General features: G+C 45.9%; 2 protein-coding genes across 7 annotated transcripts in view; one reads left to right on the plus strand and one right to left on the minus strand.

Annotated features, from left to right (window-relative positions):
* The window catches only part of LOC119169168 (uncharacterized), a 109,683-nt gene extending 92,267 nt beyond the window's left edge, over positions 1-17,416 (plus strand). The window contains exon 5 of the mRNA XM_075886339.1: positions 16,584-17,416. Within this exon, the coding sequence (XP_075742454.1) occupies positions 16,584-16,673 (90 nt within the window). The 3' untranslated portion in view covers positions 16,674-17,416. The remainder of the gene's footprint in view (positions 1-16,583) is intronic.
* The window catches only part of LOC119169167 (DENN domain-containing protein 2D), a 647,735-nt gene that overhangs the window by 290,171 nt on the left and 339,001 nt on the right, over positions 1-18,563 (minus strand). For 5 of the 6 annotated variants that reach the window (XM_037420269.2, XM_075886337.1, XM_037420270.2 and 2 more), the window contains one exon: positions 7,829-7,952. In XM_037420269.2, coding sequence (XP_037276166.1) covers positions 7,829-7,952 — 124 coding nt within the window. Of the gene's footprint in view, positions 1-35; positions 436-7,828; positions 7,953-18,563 lie in introns of those variants that run through there. The other variant, XM_037420271.2, reaches the window with a different exon arrangement.

The following is an 18,563-nucleotide window of genomic DNA, read 5'->3' on the forward strand; positions in this document are numbered from 1 at the left end:
AAAAATAGACAAGAGAGAAAAAAAACAACCTGCTATTGGATTTGAATGCAAATATGGCAGTGTCCAGCTTCTCATGCACATGCAAGCCACATGTTGCCAGACAGCGGTGCACTGTCGGCTAGACACCACTATATAATACGAGCGGCGAATTTAGCTCGTTGTTTTATTGAAAATATCTCGACTTATATTCCACTTTTCAGTAATCAAATCGTCCGATGCCGCCTTGAAAATACAGTTGGGCATATTGCACATCAGCCGCTGACCACCCGTTCAAGCTCGTCGTGCAGTGGCCCCGCGTGCACCCCTGAAATGAGAGACTGAAGACTTTGGACACCAATTTGTCCTCGCTGAGCCTAAACATCCCAGCATATTGCACATCGTCACCGTATGCCGTCATCTTGCATATTGCGTGTAAAGCTCTTGGACTCTGCGGCCCTGCATATCGAGGTGAAATAAAGCAGTGATAATGCAATATTAGGCGCACTTCGAGCCGTGCTTGGTATCGCCACAAGCTCTCGTGAATCTCCTGAAATGATGGAAGTCCCGCAGATTACACAGTCTGTGACCGGGTGAATGGCAAAGTATATAACAGGCGAGGTTTACAAATGATCTTGAGTGAAGCGGAGAGATGAGTATATATCTGCCCATTTTGGGTCTTGAATATAGCTGCTCAAGGTCATATTCTAATATCTTGGCCATAACAGCCTGCTATTTAAAATGATTAAGGCCACTCTTTCCCTAAATGTGATTCAATAATCAAATGCAATCAAGAGTGCTAATTATGTTAGTCCTAGCATTAATACAAGAAAGCTTGCCAATCATAATAGCATATGGCCTAATCAGACAGTAACAGTGCTATGCGCGTTTCTTATTTTTCTTTGTTTGATTTCGTTTTTGCCCACAAATTCTGGGTCGGGAAGGCGCAGTGCAAACTGTGCATTATTGTTCGAGAACATTCTCGATCATTGTAGATCGTTTTGTCACGATTGCCCGCTAGACGCAAACACTCAAGATCATTCAAGCTTGCGCAAATACCAGTAATAAAGCTGGAATATTCAATGACACATGCATAAATGCCGCTGCGCTTCGCCGCTTATAGGTTGATCAACAACCAACACTTTGTTCCCCGCTTCAGTGCCCATGTATCGCTGTAATCTGACCTTCAGTTTTTTGGTCACAAGTTCGGTAGAACAAACAGTTTCATCCTAGCGTCAAGTCTGCTGCTTTCGTCCACGTCATGACCCCGTGACAATATCTTACTTTCTATCATGTATATTACACCACTTCGTACAAAAGCTGAGTTTAAAATCTATGAGACATGTTTTTTGTAGTCAGAAAGGGATTTTAGGAAAGAAATAAAGAGAACAAAGACACAACAGATGAAAGACCGCATGTGAAAGAGGTTCGACATATAAAACACACTGAATCTCATATTCGTTTTGTGTTTTAGGGAGGCAACGCACCTCAAACTGAATGCAGTACATTAAAGAAACTATTTATTGCAACAAACTCAAAGATTATGACACCTGTGCATTTTGATGATTGAATATCGTTTCTACAACTGCAAAAGCGGTTTTTTGAAAACAATTTTTCTCGCTTCCTAATTCCCTTGTTTGTCTCAGTAACCGCTGCGTCTATTTCAGTTCCGTCTCTTGCTCTATATTCCTTGAAGAACAGTCCAGGGCATATTTCTTTTTCAGCATGACCTTTTCATAGTTAGCTATTCGACATGTTGCAAACAGCATCAATGCCTGTTACAGAGTAGCGTCATGAAAAATTTGAAGTAAAAAAATTGTTGTGCAAATACAAAAATGAATTATTCTCATGCCCTTAATCAGACAACTTAGAATGTATGGCGCTTTAAATGAGTTTCCTGTTTTGTTTTTTAAGCGAGTCAGGCTCGAAACAAGGCCAGAAAGAGAAATATATTATACATCAAGAAATCGTAAAGATATGTTCATGAAACTTCAAGAGTAGCACCAAGAAAACATTCCCAAGAAACGTGCCAATTTTAACTAAAATCCATGAAAAAAATAAGAAAGCTGCTAAAGAAAGCCAGGTCACGCTACAGAATATTTGTATTTGATTAGCATCTGTATATGGGCATAAATGTGAAAAAATCTGTTTATATGTGCTTGGCAAAAAAAGTGCTGAAGTTATTTTAGTCACACTACTAATACAGAAAAGCTAGCAAAAGTGTTCGACCTTAAGTATCCTGGTGTTTACTGCGTGATTATCCTGGTGTCACCATATAGAGTATGTCACGTGCAAGGTTTCAAGTGTTCTAGGTTTTCTTTCAGAAGAATGCTAGAAACCTTCCACCTGCCACAAGAAAGCTCTCGTACAAAGCCACAGAACAACAGTTGAGTACACTTGTTGTGTTTAGGATGCTTGGAAGCAGTTGAACATTCAAATGATTGGAAGAATTCATAATTTAGCTGTGAGATTTGTTCATGATTATTATACCTGCCACATTTGCATGTCTAGTGCTAAGGAAAGCCTTTGATCGGAGCCACTGCAGTGGCATAGGCTATACTTAAACTTGAATTTTTTTTTTCATAGTGCTATATATCATACCATCACTGGTATTAACTGGGATCATTACATGTAAAATATTGATTATTTCTCATCCTGTCTTGATCATGCCTACAAGCTCAAGGAGATGAGATGTAGGACGAACTACTTCAGGATGACCTTTTTTTCTTAGAAAAATTGACGAGCGGAACAAACTGCCTCATGCTACTGCCACTGTCATCTCCCCTGAAGTATTTGCTTCCTCTTTGCAGAATTGGTACTGTATTGTAAATAGACCTCAAGTTTCTTCGTGGAGTATTTGCTTGGGTGTTTTTCGTTACGAATGTTTTATTGTGTTGCTTTTATTTTGTACGTCTGGCTACTTGTCACTGTACATTAGTTCAATTACCTGCTTTTGATTAACTATGTTAGTATTGTCCTCCCCTCTGCCCCCCCTACTTCAATGCCAAAAGGCGCTGTGGTTATTATAAATAAATGAATAAAAACAGATTAACAAAATAATTGCTAGGCAATGTACAGCAATCATCACATACAATTGAACTTGGATATACCGACATTGATAAGTTTCCTGAAAAATTGGTTATAAAAAGGATTTGGCTATATGCAGGTTCGGTACGAAAATTCGAAAAATAAGCGTGCATATTGAACAAAAGGGGGACTGAAGGCAAAGCTAGCCTAAAACACTTAATTTACAGTAAGAAACTGCATAATTATTGCAATAACAATTATTAACACTCTCGGCAGGTTTTTACTGTCTTCGCCATGTTCCATAACAAGTCCAAACTGAAAACATGCCCCCGCGCATCGTAACTTTCATGAGCAGGTAAAAGCGCGCAAGGGCTGCTAAAGCAGAGATCAAATGAGTCGACCCATTCCTTTCGCTTGGAAAGTGCATAAGATAACATCTGCCGCATGTTAGAACTGCCGTCGAATGCTTAAACAGAAAGTAAGCCACCCGCCTTGAACAAGCATGAAATTACGCGGGGAGGGGGGGGGGATCGCTCGAGTAGCAATAATGAACTTAGATTTTTCGGGCGATCGGGATCGCTGCGCGCGCTTGCTTTCTTGGTGAGTGTCAGTGCGGTTTCAACGCAAAGGGACTGTGTTAAAAGAGCACTTCTCCCCGGAGCGGCCGTATTTGCTTACACCAGTGTTTTGTAGGAGTTCTGTGATATCAGATTCAAAAGAGTTGGCTGCCAGCCTCACTTCTTATAACATTACAATTTTTGCTATCGTGTTTATTGTATTGCATTCAACGCGCTGTCGTGTTGCTAGAACTAGTTACCTAATCGTTAAAGCTACCAGCTTGTGAACTCACGGCGCGGCACAAGACTGAAGCGCGTGACGAGTCGATCTCAGAAGATCTGTACTCACCGTGGTCTCTGAGAGTTTTCCTCAGCGCCTAATCTGACATCCCCTCGGTGGTGACGACACAGTTGTCCGAAACTTTAAAAATTCACAGTTTCGTTGCAAGGGCGAGACAATGAATGTGATAGCGACAACTTGAAATGAAGCACTGAGAACCACAAGCAAATCGAAGCGTTCAGCACGCTGCTCAGGCACAAATGACACACGAAAAATACACAGGACAAGAGCAAACTAACGTTCACCGCTCGACACTTAACACACTGTGGCAGTGACTATGGTGATGGGGCCCGTCAATGCAGTACTATCGTTAGAGTGAGGGAGCCTGTCAGTGTAGCGCAATCGTGACTACAGTGACGGGACCCATCAGCACAGTACTATCGTTAAACTGAGGGGGCCTGTCAGCGTAGTGTAATTGTGATTACGGGGACGGGACCGTCACCGTAGTGAAATAAAAAACAGTGACGCGTCATAGTAGCGATGCAACTATATTGACGGGCTTAGTCACCATAATGTAATGGTAAAAATGAGGGTGGGGGCATTCTCGTACATTTGTCACCGTTTTAGAAGCTATCGCTTATCTGCTGGGGTGGCACCGTGAGTTGACGTGCATTCGGGGATGCGATGATGCTGCAGGTCCTCAACTCGAATACCGCTTTGTTATTTTGTCATTTTTAAATTTTTTTATAGTAATATGCATCAATATTGATGTTACTGCTTTAAAAAGAGTTGTAATTTTGCTTTCTTGCCAGAAAATTACGCCGCTGTTTGTGCCGGTTGTTAGCCCTACTTCATTGAATTTTCGAGGCACAGTGGGTACATTGTTGGTGTGGAACATGATGCGTTGTTGCTGTCCGACTTCAGTTCGAGTCGCGCTGACCAACTGAACTTTTCTTTTTCTTTTGTGCTTTCAATATTGTTTCGAGTAATGTTGCTTATTTTAAAGGAAGCATCCTACAGTGAAGCCATGGGATGAGCAGCTGGTCAGCGAGAACCTCGATCAGCTCCTGGATCAGCTGGGTCGAGGTTCTCGCTGACAGACCCTACTCGCTGAGTGGCAGCTGCTGCAGGGCCCTGGTCTGAGCTCCTCCCAACGCGAAATCCACTGCACTACTGCAAGTGTAGGAAGTTTTCACTGCCACCAATAAAAGCATGTGCACCAGACATTACCACATCGAGGCAATTAATACGTGCCGTAATGATATAACTGTGAGGTGGCCCATTTTAAAAACGTTGCCTACAGTGACGGGCCTCAACATAGTGCAGGTGTTTTTGCTCCTACTGAAGTGATCGGAGAAGTTTTTATTTAATTTTCTTTACTGCTGCGCGAGGTGACTGCTTTCAAGCTCCTTACGGCTACCTTCCCTCATCTTAGGATACATTGATGCTGCTCGATGCACAATCATTCTTGCGTATTCCTTTCATCGACTTGGTCACCAGCCAGTACTTGCAAATTAAACCATCTACGGCTGCTCATGGCCCCGACTTCGGTGCACTATCAATTTAATGACCAAGAACTATACGGAACACGTTTTTCTACCACAGCACAAGTAATCTCAGGATATGGGAAGACAGCTATAGAGAGCGCACAACCGTGCAAGTATCTACAGCACCGTGTAGAGCTCGAATGTCTATCTACGTTTGCATAGCAATAGCACAGATTCATGGGACGAAAGCAACGTGCATATCCCCTTGTTCGAAGGAGCCGATTCGATCACATGGAAAAGTCTGTGTGAGCGATTTCAGGTGAAGTAGGCCCGAAGTTGAAGCTACATGTATTGTAGTCATATGTATTGTGATTTTAGGACTTACTTAAACATACTGTCCAACTACACAGACCTCAGGGTTAAAACACACTCTATGTTGAGCTGCACAACGTTTGGCATCAGCCCATATGTCGCCTTAATACAGCGACACAAAAAATACGCCGAACGGATTGATTTGGGAATATCGTATTACGTGTAACGAATTATTAGTTGAAGCTGCGGCATCAATGCAAAGGAACAAAACCCCGCCGAGGTGGTTGTTCAATGAGATAATAAAGTTAATGTGCATGCATACAACAGAATCTGCTCGCCCAGCGCAGTATCAATCAGAAATCAAGGGAAAGGTCTTTATTCAACGCTCAACGTAAAAGAAAGGTCATAGTTATATCTCCGATGAATGAACACAATTATCATTTAAAAACAAAAATAATACTTGAAACAATCCCAAGAGAAGAAAATGAACAAGAGCGTAATTCGCACCGAAGTCAGACACTGCGCCACGAAATCCACATGGCAGGGCGGTCTAACAACTGCCGCAGACAGCAACACGATTTTCTTGCATCATTCGATACCATTCGAAAATGGGAATTCGAACTGATGATCTCGAAAACATTCGAAAATGGGAATTCGAGCTGACGACCTGCGTCACGACACCCCCACTTCCTCAACTGCGCGTGAAGCCACTACGCCACCAGAACAGCTAGACGGTAGCGTCTAAAATGACTACAAATTCATGGCAATCGGCCCCCTCATTTTTACCATTACACCGCGCTGACAGGCCCTCTAACTGTAGTCATTGCTTTACGATGATGGGGTCATTGCTATAGCTGCATCACTATTATGATGGGCCCCTTCACTGTTATGATTTCACCCCGTCACTATAATCACTGCCTTAAAAAAAAAAAACGAGGCACAAAATGTAATCACAAGTACAGATATGAGCGCGGACTAACAAGTGCCCCAGCTGTTACTTTGCTGTGTTTGAAAAGCGCACTCTTTTCACAAACGGCGCCTCACCAGCAAGCGAAGTGATCTTTATGCACCCAGAAACTAAACGCAATCGTTCTGATCAAATACAAAGGCACGCGATTCTCCCCATCGGAAAATAAGTGCGCATGCACAAGCATCTCACCCCCTCCCCCCCCCCATTCGCGGGGCAAGGTACGCGTGGGAGATAAGCGCGCGTCGGTGCATCGTGACAAGCTAGATGCCCAGCACAGGCGACTTTTTTTTCTTTCTTTCTTGAGTTTTCATATATATAGATACGTATACACATAGGGTAAATGACGGCGGCGGCGGCGACGGCAAAAAACTAGTCGAGCCTGCTCATATAATCGGTATCGCAATAAATAAAAAAAGCAAACGTACGCACGCACAGCGGCAAAAACAAAAAGCGAATGACATGGACACAGGCATGGATACCGCGAAAAACTATTCGATATAGCACCCTCCATATAAAGCACGGCCCCACATATCTAATGCTAACTAAAGGCGTGGCACTGGCACGGCGCAAAAGTAGTTTTTTTTTTTTTTTGGAGTGGGAGGGGAGCACAGCGAACGACACGAACACAGACACCACGGAAATCTATTTAGTAAAGTGCCCTCCATATGCAGCGCTGCCCAATATCTTTGACACTAACGAAAAACGTGGCACTGCCAACACGCAATAGTAGATATTTTTCTTTGGTTTTTTTGTTTGTTTTTAGTGTGTGAGTGGAGGGGCACACACGCGCATGTGGCCACAGCGGCGAGAACGGCTGCAACACCGGCTTGTGACGTGCAGGCCCGCCTGCCCGCCTCGCGCTCACCCACACACAATAACGAGCGCTCACTCTCGCCTGGTGCGCCGTGCCCACCACTGCCGCTTCCCGCTTCATCGGCAACAAGGCAGCCGCGGAAAATGCATGCTCGAATCAAAATGCCAAAATGCGAAGTAAAATGCTTCGATTGTCCTTGAAGAAAATTCGTCATATCAAGGTTGTTTGCCGCTGTTATTTGTTACATAGAGGTCGCAAATACAATTGCTTCTATGCAGCAATGGCGGGGAATAGAAAAACTTCATTATATTGAGGAATTCATCATAAGCAGGTTTAGTTATACTGCTGCCTACTCAGATGCTCTTGTTAACCTCGTTCACGATGAACATAATTGCACAGCCTCACCGGTCATGTTTTTGGCCAGGCTGAGTGCAGTGCAAAGAGAGTTCCGCAACTTGTTCGGAATGACGTCAACATTGTCTTCATCCTCACACAACAAGGTACCGTGATCAACGTCCACCACCAGCACCTGCAAAATGATAAACACTAAAAATTAGCCTCAGTGGTTTCTTAAATGTCTATCGATTTCATTCACAAAAGCAAGACAACCTATTTTAGGTTACGTATGCCCATTTGTAAACTGCATGATGCCATAAACAACTTGCTATTCAAAACCCATGCCACTACTTCTCAATTCATACTTCTAGAATACGGTACGAAGGAAGGTATTCAATGTTGAGATCTTTTTACAGGTAAAGCTGTTATGAGATCATAACAAGAGTTGCCCTTGATGCCGTAGTTATTTGCCGCTGGTGTCTATATCTACAATCGTGCGAAATGAAAAAATCTAAATAGATAAAAATGCCAAGAACACATTGCGATTCCAACCCGGGCTCCCTGTCTACCAGCCCAGTATTCTACCACTGAGCTACGCCCTTGGTAGAATACTCCCATAGACAACAACTTTCGGCAAAGTTAGCACATCTTCGGTAACGTTGAAAGTTGGGCGAGTTGGTGGATTCACACTAAAAACAATGTTACATATCTATCCATTTCTTTAGGCGTGCAAACGCATGCCCAGAATAATTACAAGCCAGCTTAAATGACAATATGCAACTTAAGTAGACTGGTTCCAACTGGAAAGCTACTTCTAGTTTCAGAAAAGCTAGTCCCCCTAGTGGAAGCAAACGGTTCTAATTAAAATCCACCTGGAAAGCAACTGACCTAAGTTTCAGGCCAGCTGGTACTAGTGGCACAAGCAAATAATACCAATCATAAGCCACCTAGAAAGCAACTGGTCTTGGTTTCAAGCCAACTGGTACCAGTTGCGTGAGCAAAGGGTCCCAGTTATAAGCCACCTGAAAAAAATTACGGCATATTCACGGGGTGAATGATGATGAATGGGCGAAGCTCCGGAGGGATTCATCGGTAAACTGTGAATCTTCCGTGTAATTCGCCCAGTCGATCATCATGTAAAGACGTGAGAAACGCTGTGTGTGTATATACACAAATCAACTTTTATTTGTTCTTAGACGATGGATGGCTTGCGATGTCCCTTGCCTCGCGCGCTCGCACATCGGGATTCTGTCTGCGAGCGCGCGCTGCTGCCGCCTTGCGCTCTCTCCGCTGTGCAGCCTTATCCATCCGGCGACTCCGAGCGCGCGCCAACAGCGAACGGATTTTATTACAACGCTCCCCCTAGCGTACGTCGCCGCACTATAAATCGAACGATTGCCTTCAACCAATGACACGCGCCATATGTGACATCATTCCTATTTTATAAGATCTCGCGTCTTTCATCAACTACAAGTACCGCTTTCTAGTTTATAACATCTTGCATCTTTTCATCATCAGCTATAAGTACCACCATCTAGTAAACACTACAAGAACTAAACGAGAGGTGGCTACATACAGGAGACGGTACCGCCATCTAGTGAACACTGCAAGAACTAAACTAGAGGTGGCTACATACAGGCTACAGGGGACGCACAGCCCACGCCCTAAGGAGCTTCGCCCCTAAAACAACCAGGTCTAGTTTCAAACCAACTCGTCCTGACAAGGAAGCAAAAAGTGCTATCTGGTCCCAGTATTGAAAGCGAATGGTTCCAGTCACAAGCCACCTAGAAAGAAACTGGTCCTAGTTACAGGCCTACTGGTCCCAGCGATGCAAGCAAATGGTACCAGTTATAGGCCACCTGTATGGCACCTGGTTCCAGATCCATTTTAAATGGTCCCAGAAGTGGAAGCAATAGGTACCAGTTATAAGTCACCTGAAAAGCAACTTGTCCTATACACAGGCCAACTGGTTCCGACAGTGGAAGGAAATGGTTCATCACAATCAGTACACAAAAAGGACAAAAAATATAAGAAAGTGCCCAACACAAGCGCTGTTTAACAACTGAAAGTTTAATGAAAGAAACACGCAATATATATGCAAACATGAAGGCATAAAAAAAAACCTTGACACCCCCACCAAGCGCGTAATGAAGTATGCTGCAGATACGTAATCTCAGCATCTGTGAGAGCGATTGAAGGTTGGCTCATGCACCTGTCTCCTGCTTTTATGATTTCATACGCTTCAGCAATTTTACACCTGCGCTGGTCTCTATGCCTAATCAACACAGTGGTTTTGTTAAATTCAGCTGGGAAGTCGCAGTACCAGCAATGGAGGGCAAGATGCACGGAAGGTGTACCTTTCAGAAAGCTAGCATGCTCCCTTGGACGGGCGTTAAGGCAACATCCCGAGTGCCCAATGTACATGTACCCACATGACAAAGAGGTGGAGTATACCACTCCGCTTGCACAGTCAGTGTAACGCTTAGAGTGCTTTGCCACTGTCAAGTGGCAGGTCGCTTGACAGTGGCCTGCCATTGGTTCATTAAAAGTCACCTGTATAGCAACTGGTTGTAGTTTCAGTCCGAATAGTTCGAGACGTGAAAGCAAATGATTCACATTATAAACCACCTGAAAATCAACTCGTCTTATACTTGAAAATAGTATACTATGTGGGATTACACGCCCAAAAACCATGATATTATAACACAAAGGCAGTAGACACACGAGCGCAGAGGTGGTGTACTAACAACCAATATAATTGCTGCCCAAGCGGTGACAAAAGATGGCGTTTTCTCGTCCGAGCGAGCTTTCCCATGCTCTTTGCTGCAACATCACCCTACCAGCGGGTTTAGTTGCCTCCCAGTGCAAATCACAGAGCATCAGTTAATCTGGGTAGATAAGGCTTGAATCTGGTGACGTGAACAATGTCACTGCTGACGGAGGTAGCAAAGACACGTCCGCTGGTGGGATCTCATACATACCATCATAAAGTTGGCGCAAGATCTTGTAGGGTCCAGAGTAAGGAGAAGGGAGTTTTTCCACCAAGCCGACACGAGGTAATGATGTCCAAAGGAAGACAAGAGAATCAGGAGAAAATTGTGTTTCTCGATGCTGATAGTCGTAGCGTCACTTTTGAGACGCTTTGCTTTCAGGCGATGACAAGCGACCTCTCTGGCATGGGCGGCAAAGGTAATTGCACTGCAGGCGTAATCAGTCGTTGAGAACTGTACGCCAGATGGTAGCAACGTGTCAAAGGACAAGACAGGACCATGGCCGTAAAAAAGACAGAATGGCGAAAATCCGGCGGTGTCATGACGAGACGAATCATAAGTAATGTAATGTATGGTAAGCCGGCATCCCAGTCACGGTGGTCATCAGAAACATACATGGCTAGCATACCAGTTAGAGTGCAGTTCAGGCACTCGGTGAGCTCATTTGCTTCGGGTGTTGTACGCGGTAGTTATCTTGCGTTCCGTAGAACAGGAGTGGAGCAGGTCATGGACGGCCTTAGACAAGAAGTAACAGCAACCATTCGTTAGCAGCTGTCGAGAGGCCCCGTGGTGCAGGATGACGTCTTGTAGTAGGAAGTCACATTTCACATTTATTTATTTTATTTTCTCCAAAACAGAAACAAGGGCAAAAAATGGGGAGACGGCAAAAGAACTGCAGTTATTGCAGCTTGACTAATCACCGTCCACTTTACGTCAGCAATGACAGGGTAAAAACGAAATACAATAAAATAAAATGAAATACAATAAAATGAAAACACAAATATCATAAAGCAAGAAACAATACAAGCAGAAGGCAAAGTAAATGACAGGCCAAGATATACAAACAAAAAGGAATATTTCATAAACACATGAGCACAGTAATTCACAGAATGTGTATCGTCGCTTTCGTACATAAGAAAGATACACATTGAGGTTACACACACAAAAAAAGGTACACAATAAATGATGCAAAGCAATGCACAGCGACCTAAGTAGACAATACAAATCTACAAAAAGTGTTTGCACATCAATATTGTTTAATGTGTCAATTTTTACGTCTTGCTGCTCGTATGAGTTCAGTATAGTAGGTAGCATGTGGCTAAGCCTTTGGGTGCCGTAATTGTGCGAGATAACGAAATTTTCCACGGGGGTTTATATCGATGGAAGTAAATGGTTTGTGTATGTTCAAGATTTTCAAGTGTCAGGAATGCATCGAGTTTTCATCTGTTCGCGCTAATATAGGATTTTAACAACTTGAATTTGTATATGTCATTTGCCCAATTTTATGTTTAACAAAGAGTTGTCCTGTGTGTTCAAGGTATGATATGTTTTCTATTGCCCTTATCGCTCTTTTCTGAAGTATTTTAAGCCTATTTATATTTGTTGACGTAGTGTTTGCCCGTACTAAATCGCAGTAGTTCAAGTGGGCATGGAAAAGAGCCTGATATAAGAGTCGCTTTACAGTAATGGGCAAAAGACGCCGACAACGATTTAGAGTGCCAACCACGCGTCTCAACTTTAAACTAATGTGGTCTGTATGCTCATTCCAGGACATATGTTCATTAAAAACTACTCCAAGTGTCTTCATGGATTTGGTTACTGCAATTTGGTAGGGGCCTAGGGTAACATAATTTGGTACATGCAGGGATATGCTGAGAGCTCGGAAAAGGACACATTTTGTTTTTGATTCATTTAATATCTGCAGCAATATCTGTAGCGCAGCTGGTCGTTATCGCTGGTGCAATGGCATATCTTGTTACATAATCTATTGTGACGGCGATCCACTTGTTCCCTTTGGTAGAAATAGAGAATGGGCCAAGTACGTCGAGACCCACACGGAAGAATGGCTCTGTAGGGAATTCAATTGGCTGAAGCAAACCAGCAGGAGGTAAGGCAGGCATCTTCCGTCGCTGACAGAGGTCACAAGAAGCGACATAGTGATGCACAGAACGATAGAGACCAGGCCAGAAGAAGCGGCACCATGAGGTCGTAAGTGCGAGTGATGCTTATATGGCCAGCAATGGGAGTGTCGTGAAGTTCCTGGAGCACGGCCAGTCGCAGGTGCTTGGGAACAACTACAAATAACTCAGGAGCATAGGACTGAACGTTGCAGCGGCATAAAATGCCTTCATGCAATGTGAACATTTGGAGTGAAGAATCGGTGAATGCGCAGTTTAGGCGGTGCATAATGTTTCGAAGAACAAGGTCTTGTCGTTCCTGGTCACCGATGTTGAGAAAGCCCGGTCAGGACAGAGTACAGATGTCCATGTGAACACACGTGTCGGCCAGTTGATCCACAGGATTGCGTGAAAGGCAGTCAGCGCCGCTGTGCATGCGTCCAGATTTATGTACTATCGAGAAGTCATACTCTTTTAGAAAGAGTGCCCCCAACGCGCAAGTTGTCCAGTTGGGTCCTTCAAAGAGGAGAGCCAACAGAGTGCGTGGAGGTCAGTTACGACTCGGAAGAGTTGCTCAAACAAGTACGATGTAAATATTGCAACAGCTCAAACAAGTGCGTAAGCAATGACACGGTCGTAGCCCTGTTGATGCTGAGCGAGAACAGCACCGATGCCATAACCACTTGCGTCAGTGTGTACTTCAGTGGGTGCAGAAGGGTCAAAGTGCGAGAGAATAGGTGAACTTGCAAGCCACTCAATAAGGGTAGAAAAGGCCTGCCTTTGTTACAGTCCCAGAAGAAAGAGGTATCTTTTTTCAGAAGGTCTGTCAGAGGACAAGCGATGTCGGCAAATTTCTCTACAAAGCAATGAAAATAGGAGCATAAGCCCATGAAACTGTGGACACCTTTCGTCTATGTAGGTATAGAAAAATTTCGCACAGTGAAAACTTTCTCTGGATTAAGTTGGATTCCTGCAGCGTTTACGAGATGCCCGAACACGTTAATTTTGCGGCGACCGAAGTGGCATTCAGATGAATTCAGCTGAAGGCCAGCAGAGCAAAACACAGAGAGGACAGTTTTGAGGCCTTCCAGGTGGGCTTCAAATGTCGGCAAAAACACTAATACATTGTCAAGGTAGCAGAGACAAGTTGACCAATTTCAGCCATGCAAGGGGGAGTTCATCATGCACCTGAATGTAGCTGGCCCATTGAACAATCCAAAGGGCATGACTTTGAACTGGTACAAACCATCTGGTGTGAAAAAAGCAATTTTTTCACAGGCTATCTCATCAATGCTGATCTGCCAATAGCATGCACAGAGATCAATTAAAGAAATATAGTTGGATCCATGAAGCTAGTCAAGAGCATCATCTATGCTGGGCAGTGGATACACCTTTTTTTTTTATTTGATTGAGGTGACAGTAGTGGATGCGGAAGTGCCACGAGTTGTCTTTCTTCTTTACTAAGATTACCAGAGATGCCCACAGATGGCTGAATAATGTGCTTGTCCAACACCTTGTCGACCACTTTTTGAATAACGGTTATTTCCTGGGAGGAAACGCGATATGATCTCCCACGAATTGGGCTTACATCACTGGCCTTGATAGGATGAGTGACAAGAGATGTCTGTCCAAGAGGCCGGGGTCGTTCAAGTCAAATATATCCCAATAAAATGAGAGCAGGTAACAAAGAGCTGTTGCGTGATCTACAGGAAGGTGAGGGGCAATCATCCTACTAATGCTGTCTGCAGTTGACGAGGGCTAAGGTGCGCTTGTACCAGAGAGAGATTCAGTGACCACAGAACAGATTTGATAATCATTCAAAGGAGCAAGATGCATCATGGCGATGTCATGGGGAAGCACGTGTGTATAAAACCCAAAATTTACGATAGGTACGCACGCCTGACTCCCTTGTATGCGGACTATGATGCTTGGCAGGGCAATCTTGCGCATTAGAACCATGTCAATAAGCAGCGACACAACATAGTCATCATCTGGTAGGGGGAGACAGGGCGTCAAGAGAACTGCTCTATCAACTTGTGGGGACAGGCGAGCGAACTCAGCAGAACCATGTCGGTGAGCGGCAACACAACATAGTCATCATCTGGTAGGGGGAGACAGGGCGTCAAGAGAACAGCTCTATCAACTTGTGGGGACAGGCGAGCGAACTCAGCAGAACATAAACGAGGTGATGCACAAGTTGTGGCACCAACAGGGAAAGGCAGATCCAGCTGTACAACACCTGCACAGGAGTCAATGTGGGCAGCGTGCTTTGAAAGAAAGTCTACGCCCAGAATGAGGTCTTGTGGGCACTATTAGAGTACAATAAATACTACAATTGTGTAGTGACAACCGACAGCAACACCGGCTATACACATTCCGACAACAGGTGTCGTACCATCATCGGCGAATCGTACTGTGCTTGACGTGGCGGAGAGTGTCAACTTCCACTATCAACTTCCACGTCCAGTAAGTTTCCCCATGTAGGCAGAGTCGATAGAGATTTTGAAGGCTGAGTCATAGTTGCAGCAACAACTCTGGTAGCTGCGCCACCTAGTTTCCCGAAGTGATGCGTCCGCTTGAAGATGGAGACTAAGAGCGGCGCCTGAGCGATGAACGTGTCCGACGACCTTGCGGAAACAGGGAGCAGCTGAACCTTGGCGAGACACTGTCGACATAGATGCTCCGAGTCGGCATATAGGCCGAGAAGGTATGACAGTCCGGCAGCTGGTGGTAGTGAGGCAATTATCGAGAAGGTGGCGAAACGTAGCTGCGGCAGTGATGGTCAACGAGTCCAATACGGGAAAAATTGAATCAGATGGGTCGATAAACTGCGGTACGCCATTCGGCTGAGTTGTAGCAGGATGGGCGAAATTGTGGTGTCTAGGTGTAAGTAGCAGGGAGCACCTGGTAAGTGTTCGCATGCCGGAACGTGCAAACCGACGGCACGCCCAAGCTTGCGGTTTCTTCCCAAACAACTGCTTGAATAAGGGAAATAAAGGGCATGTTGTCCCGGAAGTCAGGACGTACAGCTGTAATCGGAAACATGGCCTCAAGCTCACGGCAAATTAGTCGCGTGATATCTTCAGGTGCTGTTGATTGGACGAGCCGTGGTGGGTCTTCGGATGATAAAGCCGCGCCAGTATTCGGCTATCTGTTGTACACTTGGGCTAGCGTCGGTGGTGTGCTTTGTTGAGAGCGAGGAGATTAGTTTTGTGACGAGTTTGAACTTGTCGGCAGGTTGTGTTTTTATTTTTTTTTTTGCTTGCATTGGGACGTGAGCCATGCGGTCCGCATCCTGGGGTGAGCAAGGCCTAGAGCACGTGGTTGGAAGGCCAGGCCCGAAGCGAGTGAGTACGGAAGCCTCAAGGGTGGTCTGTTTTTCTGTAAATAGCTTCTTCTATCTCTTTAAGCTCAGGGAGCCGGGCGTCGTTGCTGACTTGAAGTGCGGCTCGACGCCAGGCCGTCGTGACACCGCCCGGGCCGGTAGACGCCGATCGCTCGGTAAGCTGCTGTGTGCGGCGAGGAATAGAGCCACCTGACAGAGTGGATGTCTTCTCGCGGCTACCTCTTCTGCGCCTAGGCTGGGTGCTGGGTGGATGCCGGTTGTTACCGAGCGACTCATTAGGCCTAAGGCTATGCGCAGCCGCCTGTCGCACGTGGCACAACTAGGTGGATCGTGGCGTTGAGGTGTTGCGCTCTGCTTCCCTCACTTTTTTTATCTTGCGATGCTCGAGTTAGGAAAAGTGATTTTTGTTTTATTCTGATGGGCGTCTGACCATCGTACTGACCATCGTACTGACCATCGTACTGACCATCGTACTGACCATCGTACCAGCAGTACTGACCATCGTACCACGTGGCCGAAAAGCCCAAAGCTCCCTTCCCTAGGCCCTGCTCCATTGTTTCTTTCCTTTTTTTTTTTTTATTATTATTCAGCGGGAGGGTTCTCATCCACGGCCGGCTGTCTTCGGCACAGCGTCCCTGGCCAGGAATGCGGTCGTGAGGTTGGGCGATGGAGATGCTTGAGACCTGCGCAACTGCCTGCAATCCAGCGCCCTCGTGAGTGCTGTTCGCAACTGGAAGACGTGTCGGTGCTAGCGACGGTTCGTCGCGCTGACGGCAATGTTGCTGTTGCGGGGCCGGTACTGAGGTGAAGTCGAGCCGGACAGTGCAGCAGTGTCGACCAGCGGCGGTGTCGTGGTGCAAGGACATTATGGTCATGCGATGTCATTTTTTTTGTTAAAGCTTGTGTAGCTAATTTTTAATTTCGGGATATGGTTTGATTTAAGGTTGAGGGAACGTGGGGGTGCCAACACCCCCTGTAAAGGTGTTTGCGCCGCGTAGCGCAAGTGTCCGGCACAGAAGCCGTATTTCGGGGGTGACAATCGCCGGACGATAGATGGCGTTGTGTTCGCGTTGAGTACCACTGTTGGTAGAGTGGTAGCGCCGGCATTGACCTCTGGCAGAAGGCAGGCCTTTGTGGCGGGCAAGAGTTGAGCAAGTCTCTTCTGCGCGTGGCGGCTGCCGCGAACGGTTGTCTCTCGCGGTGGGTCTGCCGTGGACGGCACCGCTGGCCGCCTGCGGTAGGCCCACATGGTGAGTGAAGCGTTGGCGACGCCGCCTTTTGTGTGCTCTTGTGTTATGTTGTTTCAGTGTTTGGTAATTTTGTGTAATGATGACTTAGCGTGTTGATAACGATTTATGTATCATTCGGCGGACGATATCATTGTTGTAAATCAGCTAAATAAATGTATGTTCTTTGGTTTGTACCGACCGTGTCTGCTGTGTCCGTTCACTCCAAGAGCGTAGCGAGGCGCTCGCCTCGTCGAGACCCCACAACCTTCAGTAGCTTGCCACGAAAATGGGCAGAGGTAGCTCCATGTATTGAGAAAAATGCCTAATTTATATCACTATGAATAACAAACCAGAAAGCGTATATCAATAGAATTAATCACTAGGATGGGGAATGTCGTTTTCTATGCATGTCACAAAAATGAACCTCCTCTAGCGAGTAGAAAGGGGCCAGTCTACCGCTAAAGTTACTAAATTTCACTTTTTTCAAGAAATGACATACAATGAAGTAGAATCCTACATATATTCCTACATATATAGGGTAGTGGGCACGGCAGCACTGCGAAAGCAATGTCGCCTAATCTGCGGCTTCTGTCGCTCGAACAGATTTTCTTCGTCTGCGCATTACTACAAGCTGGGGCATACAGCGTATGCGTGGCCGTACCAGCTGCAGACACCGCTGTTATTGACCACAGACACATCGTCGACGCTACCCTCGAGCGCAGGCACCCTGGAACGCGCATAGAGCGGTTCTTCGCGGGACCTGTAAAGTTGGACCCCCTGCCAGCAGCATTCAGTGAGCACGGCAGCACTGCGAAAGCAATGTCGCCTAATCTTGGCTTGTGTTGCTCGAACAGGTTTTCTTTGTCTGCGCATCACTACAAGCTGGGGCATACAGCGCATGCGTGGCCGTACCAGCTGCTGACACCGCTGTTATCGACGACGGACACATCGTTGACGCTACCCTCGAGCGCAGGCACCCTGGAACGCGCATAGAGCGGTTCTTCGCGGGACCTATAAAGTTGGACCCCCTGCCAGCAGCGTTCAGTGGGCACGGCGGCACTGCGAAAGCAATGTCACCTAATCTGCGGCTTGTGTTGCTCGAACAGGTTTTCTTCGTCTGCGCATCACGACAAGCTGGGGCATACAGTGCATGCGTGGCCGTATCAGCTGCTGACACCGCTGTTATCGACCAAGGACACATCGTCGACGCTACCCTCGAGCGCAGGCACCCTGGAATGCGCATAGAGCGGTTCTTCGCGGGACCTATAAAGTTGGACCCCCTGCCAGCAGCTTTCAGTGGGCACGGCAGCACTGCGAAAGCAATGTCGCCTAATCTGCGGC

This window comes from Rhipicephalus microplus, chromosome 2 (assembly GCF_043290135.1).
Source record: "Rhipicephalus microplus isolate Deutch F79 chromosome 2, USDA_Rmic, whole genome shotgun sequence".
Taxonomy (NCBI): domain Eukaryota; kingdom Metazoa; phylum Arthropoda; class Arachnida; order Ixodida; family Ixodidae; genus Rhipicephalus; species Rhipicephalus microplus.